Here is a 6,256-nt window from a genome sequence, read left to right as displayed (position 1 = left end):
CCCCGGGGCAGACCCAGGACACGCTGGAGAGATTATATCTCTCGGCTGGCCTGGGAACGCCTTGGTATTCCCCCGGATAAGCTGGAGGAGGTGGCTGGGGAGAGGGAGGTCTGGGCCTCTCTGCTTAGGCTGCTGGCCCCGTGACCCGGCCTCGGATAAAGCGGATGAAGATGGATGGATGGATGGATATTTCACGTATTTCAAGGCAATGGCCACACAACAACAGCATGTAACAGTCATAAATGGATATCCATCCATCCATCCGTTCGCTTCCGCTTATCATTTTCAGGGTCACGGGGGGCGCTGGAGCCTATCCCAGCTGTCATAGGGCGAGAGGCAGGGTACACCCTGGACAGTTCGCCAGTCTGTCGTAGGGCTAAATGGATAATTTAGTGATATTAGTCCATCTTACAGGAGGAACTGGAACAGCAGATTTTTGTGACTTCAGACTTGAACATTTCCTCTCCTTTAATATAGTGAAAGCAACATGTTTCATCTACATACATGTGCTGCAATCAGAGGACTCTTATGCATTAGAGTGATAAAAACTACAAGCTGAGCGTTAATGAAGGAATGAAACTGTGGCGTCTCCCCAGGGATGAAACAAGATACACAGAAGATTTTACAATCTGCGTGTCATTCTGCAGACCCTCGATCCTCCAACTATCTAATGAAGGTAATGCGCTGTGACAGAGTTACAAAATGAGAATATTATCTCTGACAAACCACCGATGGCATTCATTGACACGGACACTGTCCATTAATCTCTCCCTTAATTAAAAATTGCATTTTGATTTACATTAATACATTTCATCTTCTCAGGCTTTAAAACCAGGTTTGTCATTTGAGAGTCAGAGTGTGTGCAGTTCAGATAAAACCAGTTCATACCTGATGGGATGAATACTTTATTTGAATTTTTTTCCATGCATTCCTGTTAAAAACTTATTTACTGAGGTTTTACTTTTACTTTACTTTATTTATATAGCACATATAATAACAACAAAATGTTGACCTGTACAAAGAAGGGAAAAAGTTTACACAGTAACAAATAACATAAATAACAAATACCTGATAAAAGATGATTAGGTGGACAGACAGGTAACTCTCATGCGGTGTCGAAAACCAGTGAGAATAAATGTGTTTTAAGATGGGATTTGAAAAGACTTATGGTCGGGTCCTTTCTAATGTGGAGAGGTAAATCATTCCACATTTTCGTTGCCACAAACACAAATTCCCAGTAACCTCTGTGGACCAGCCTCGACTTAAAAGTGGCCAAGAGCGAGAGATCACTTGATCTTAGATCTCTAGGGGGTATATATGGCTGCAGTAAGTCAGACAGATGTTCTGGAGCCGGACCGTTCAGTGCTTTGTAAGTCAACAACAAAATGTTGTATTTAATTCTAAAGCGGCCTGGGAGCCAGTGAAGTGAGGCGAGCACTGGGGAAATATGCTCGTGTCTCTTTGAACGTGTCAGGAGACGAGCTGCAGCATTCTGGACCAGCTGGAGCCGTGCTAGACAAGACTGGCTAACACCTACATATAGAGAATTACAGTAGTCCAGTTGAGATAAGATAAAAGCGTGAATTGCTCGTTCTAGGTTTTTAAAAGATAAAAAGGATTTCACCTTGGATAAGAGCCTCAATTTAAAAAAAAGGACGACTGTACAACAGAGTCAATTTGTTTCTCAAAGGTAAACTTACTATCTCGTATAACCCCCAAATTTTTTGCATGCAGTTTAACAAAAGGTGCTAAACTGCGCAGGTCGAGATCCGGGGTACTAGAATTGCAGCTTGGTCCAAAGATGATCACAAGATGATCACGAGAAATTTGAGGCCATCCAGATCTTAACTTCGCAGAGACACTGAAATAAGGATTCCAGCGAAGCGGAGGTGTTGTTATTTGTAATCTTGTCTTGAGGATCTGATTCAGATGAGGAATGCGAGAAATGCAAATAGCAACGTTTTCACTTCCACTTTTTTGTGGCCGTTGTAATTTGAAACTTCATACTTAACTTTTTTTTTACAGAAGCCCTGAGAAAAAGCAGAAAGAAAACCATGAAAACAGAAGTATCTTCTTTAATTGAAGTTGTGTTTTTAAAACTCGCCAGTCATTGTGTTGTATGTCTGCACAGAATTCTGTGTAGTACATGCATATATTTATTCAATACAAACCTGACATCTTTTTATATCCACAGAGCTCTCGGGTTCATCTCAAACTTTGACACTTTATAACAGCAATGACATATTGTGTGCTTGTCTATCTACTTTTTGTCTGTGGAGTCCTTCCAAAAGGTAGGAAACAGTAACCAGTGTTTCTCTTTGATGCTGATTGTTTTTTTTATCATGTTAATGTTTGACTTCATGTCAGGATAAGGATAAAAAGATAAGCTAAGAAAAGCTGCTTCTTTCACTGACTAATATTTCCTCATTCTCACATCTAACCGTTCATTTATTTTCTCCATGCAGCTCTAACAGCAGTGATCCAAACACAGCAGACTGTGCTGGCAGCAGTGGGAGAAGATGCTGAATTCAGCTGTCAGCTCTTGGACACTAAAGACGTCCTTCAGGTCACATGGCAGAAAATCTCACGTGATGTGGAGACAAATGTTGCCACCTACAGCAAGTACTATGGTCAGAGAGTGAATGATGGCTTTAACAATAAAGTCAAGTTTAAATACACTGGACTACAGAACTGCTCCATAGTCATCAGGAATGTGACGGAGCAGGATGAAGGATGCTATCACTGTCTGTTTAACACTTATCCTGAAGGCTCCTTCACTGGTAGAACCTGCCTCCAAGTCTATGGTAAGAACTTTTACTTTCTTCAAGCAGATTAGACTCAATCAAATAAAGCTACTATGAAATGCGTCAGAAGCTGGTTTCTTCTTGACAATGTAGTCTTTGCAATATCTCCTGATCCTTCACAGAGCTGCATGAACCTGTTGTTGATGTCAGAGAGTCAAACTCTACTGAAGAGTGGGTTGTTTCCTGTTCAGCCACTGGTCGACCTGCTCCCACTGTAACACTCAGTGTCTCACAACAAGACCTCAGCTTCTCACAGTACAACACTGTCAGTGTGTCCAACACCAACGCTACATTCACTGTCACCACTACAGCTGTGCTCTCAGGTTCACGTAAACACAGCACACAGGTGGGATGTGCAGCACGAGTGCTCTCTGCTCCTCACAGAGAGGTGATGGTGACGATTCCTGAGGTCCAGCAGGTGTTTGCTGCTGCTACTGCTGATTATAATGGTGAGAAACTCTTTCAAAGTCACAGATTTATAAAGTGATGATATCTGAGTGAATTTGCATCTAATAACAATGACTTCAATAGGCCTACATTTCCCTGTGATCTATAATTGATGTATTAGCGTTGTCCATTGTAACATTGTTCCTGCTTTTCTCACAGATTCCACCTCAGTGATTGTAATAGCTACAATAGCAGGACTGACAGTTTTTGCTTTAGTAGCTGCTCTCATCGCACTCCTGCTTGAAGAAAAAGTGGTAACGTTTTTCTTCTGACTTCTTCTGACCTCATAAGACTTTGTTGTTACACTTTCTCTTACCATACATTACCAAATCTCCATTTGCACTATTTGCCTATTTGCACTACTCTGCCTGGTTTACACTCAATGTCACTTACCCATTATATTGTATATTATATAGCTTTCTTGTTATATGTAAAATTGTATTTATTTAAATTTTTACTTTTTAATTATTTTACTTGCATTTTTTAATCACTTTTATATTTAAATATATTTAAATGTTCATTTGCTATTTATCTAGGGAGTGAAGAGTAACGCAATTTCTATTCTCCGTATGTCCTGTACATGTGGCAGAATCGACAAATAAAGTTGACTTTGACTTTGACTTTGACTAATATATGCCTTTTATGTGGCTCTTCCTATTAAAAGAATTATATGAATTGACTCCAAGAGTCTACATCCACATATATCCAGTAATATCTGTAAATATCTGCAGCGCTGACTTTAAACTGTTTAAATCCGCAGGTCTCCAAATCCAGGACCTCAGTCCTTTAGAGCAGCTGTGAGATGTACTGGAACAGGAGATTGTCATTCTTTGTGTGGAGCAGACAAATCTTCAGCAACCGTGTGATGCTATCAGCTATCATTTGTGTGTGTATGCTAAATCCTCACAGGCTAGTCTAACAGTGTTTTACTATTTTTGATTGTATAGAGAGATGAAACCATTGAAAGAGCTCATGAATTATATAGGAAATTCAATTCAATTCAATTTTATTTATATAGCGCCAAATCACAACAACAGTCGCCTCACAGCACTTTTTATCTTAGAAGATGTGATCACCAAACTGGCCCTCTCAAAAAGCAAAACATCCACTGTAACGTGTGTCTTTTCGTTTTAGTTCATTAAGTAATAAAAAAAAAATCTGGTGATCACATAGCACCCCTCCTCTTCAGTCTTTCAGTGTGAATCACATTACACTTCCTGTTTCTAAACATAATGACCACATAGAAAGCACAGCCTTGTACTTCCAGTCACATGAAAACCTCCGTTTTTTATTTTCTCTTCCTGTTAGTTCAATTTTTTGAGGTCAAACCCTCAAAACTCTAGTTAACCCTTCTTCAGTCTCTCATACCTGCTAAAAACCGAATAGTGTCACCTTTTCATAAACAGCCTGGGTTATAATTTTGGCTCTACTTTATGGCTGTGAATACATTAAAGCATTTTACACTTAAGTGCTGTGCTGTGCTCAGTGTTGATTTTCTTTTTACAATGTTCATATTTCTCATATTTGTACGTTTTATACAGGATTTGTGTTTATCTGTGTCCCTGTCTTGATGTGAAAGTCACACTGGAGTACAGCATGTAATGTAATGTTGTAGTTTTTGCACATTATCAATAGGGCTTTTCAATCCTGCGTGCTGTGTGAGATACTTCCTGGGTTTGGGGTGCAGCATTGCTGTTCTTGCCTTTTATGTGAAGGTCCTCTTAGGGAAATATAGCCTGACAAAGTAGGACTATCATAATGATTTATTTTAATGCGCAATATAACAAAAAAATTGTAAAGAGCCAGAATAAAACAATAGATCTTATGCAGAAATATTAGAGACAAATCGGGACTAAATTACTAATAAAGATTATATAAAGACTGTTCCCACTTCTACTTTTTTTTTTTTATTTATTCTGTCTTTTTATAATTATTCTAGACCAGGGGTCAGCAACTTTGAACACCCACAGAGTCACTGGATTTGGTTTCCACGGAAAAGAAAACACTGGGGGCCGCAAATACTGTGTTGACATCTAACATGAAGATAACACTCTATAAATTGTTTTTCTTTTTTTCTTTATGCTTTGTATAAACAACTATAGTGTGTTGCTTGTTAAATCCATGAAGTGCTATAGAGAAAATTTAATTTTATGTATGTAAGGAATACATTTCGAACTTTTAAAAAATTATAACAAAAAAGAAAGACACCCAGTCTAAGGTCTCTTTTCAGTGAATTAAAAAGCTGAACTATCACATCACAGCAAGGTACGCCAGTGTGTTTTGTTGAACGGACCTAGAAGCAGAGTTTGAAGAGGATTAGCAGGTTTTAACAAAAAGCAATCTTTTATTTGGATGATGGCACGTGAAAAACATGGACCCTAGAAAAACTAAGAAAACTAGGAAACAGTTTGTCTGTGACTATGGGGGAGATAACAGACGACCTGACAAAAACATATAGTGGACACAAATGTACACAGGAGGTGATCACGGGAAGAGAGGACACATGGGGAAACGGCTGACTGACTAATGACGTGACAGGGGAAGTGAAACTACATACAATGAACAAAGAAGTAGCCTTGATCTGAATTTTAATTTTTTTTTTAAAAAGCACTATGCTACTAAAAAATTGCTTCTGCTCCTGAACCTCTGCAAACAGCACCTGCAAATCGGGGCTGTACAAAGTCACTTCCATCTTTACAGGACTGTAAGCTCTCGTCTGTGAGGCGTGAGCGGTGTTTGTTTTTAACATAGTTCATGGTGGAGAACAGCTGCTCACGTACAACGTCACATACGTATCTGGATCCGAAGATCGGCAATCCACATATTAGGCATACTGGTAGGCTGCCCTCCTCAGAAGTAAATGCAAATGAATCTGCCCAGGCATCATTAAATGTTCTATTTTCTTCTGATATTTTTCTTTTTTCACATTTCTCCATACTTGGCCTACCTGGAGTTGAAAGTCTCGATAAATGCACGGCAGGTATACTGGCTTCCACAAGTGTGAC

At 39.3% G+C, this 6,256-nt stretch overlaps 1 protein-coding gene across 2 annotated transcripts; it reads left to right on the top strand.

The window, feature by feature from the left end:
• The first annotated feature begins 607 nt into the window (after nt 1-607).
• On the top strand, nt 608-5,382 carry LOC147302596 (OX-2 membrane glycoprotein-like). 2 transcript variants are annotated; one of them, XM_086281968.1, is made up of 6 exons: nt 608-676; nt 2,195-2,291; nt 2,466-2,804; nt 2,927-3,253; nt 3,411-3,505; nt 4,012-5,184. In XM_086281968.1, the coding sequence occupies exons 2-6, from the start codon at nt 2,237-2,239 to the stop codon at nt 4,039-4,041; spliced, it is 846 nt and encodes a 281-aa protein (XP_086138094.1). In that variant the 5' UTR covers nt 608-676; nt 2,195-2,236; the 3' UTR covers nt 4,042-5,184. The 2 variants fall into 2 exon arrangements, 1 of the variants encoding a protein (XP_086138094.1); XR_015127090.1 differs by lacking the exon at nt 608-676 and adding an exon at nt 5,191-5,382 and having other exon boundaries at nt 1,940-2,291; nt 4,012-4,137.
• The last annotated feature ends 874 nt before the right edge of the window (nt 5,383-6,256 follow it).

The sequence above is a fragment of the Aulonocara sp. 'chitande type north' Nkhata Bay genome, linkage group LG23 (assembly GCF_057382095.1).
Source record: "Aulonocara sp. 'chitande type north' Nkhata Bay isolate Kocher_YH1m ecotype deep benthic linkage group LG23, A_spYH_male_GT1.1, whole genome shotgun sequence".
NCBI lineage: Eukaryota > Metazoa > Chordata > Actinopteri > Cichliformes > Cichlidae > Aulonocara > Aulonocara sp. 'chitande type north' Nkhata Bay.
Note: the sequence above shows the minus strand (reverse complement) of the source record. Positions and strands in the feature narration are given on the sequence as shown.

Bases quoted from the DNA above. Each gene is read 5' to 3' on its own strand.
- LOC147302596 (XM_086281968.1), top strand. From the start codon at position 2,237: ATGACATATTGTGTGCTTGTCTATCTACTTTTTGTCTGTGGAGTCCTT. The intron at 2,292-2,465 runs GTAGGAAACAGT...TTCTCCATGCAG, and splicing joins CTGTGGAGTCCTTCCAAAAG to CTCTAACAGCAGTGATCCAA. The intron at 2,805-2,926 runs GTAAGAACTTTT...GATCCTTCACAG, and splicing joins AACCTGCCTCCAAGTCTATG to AGCTGCATGAACCTGTTGTT.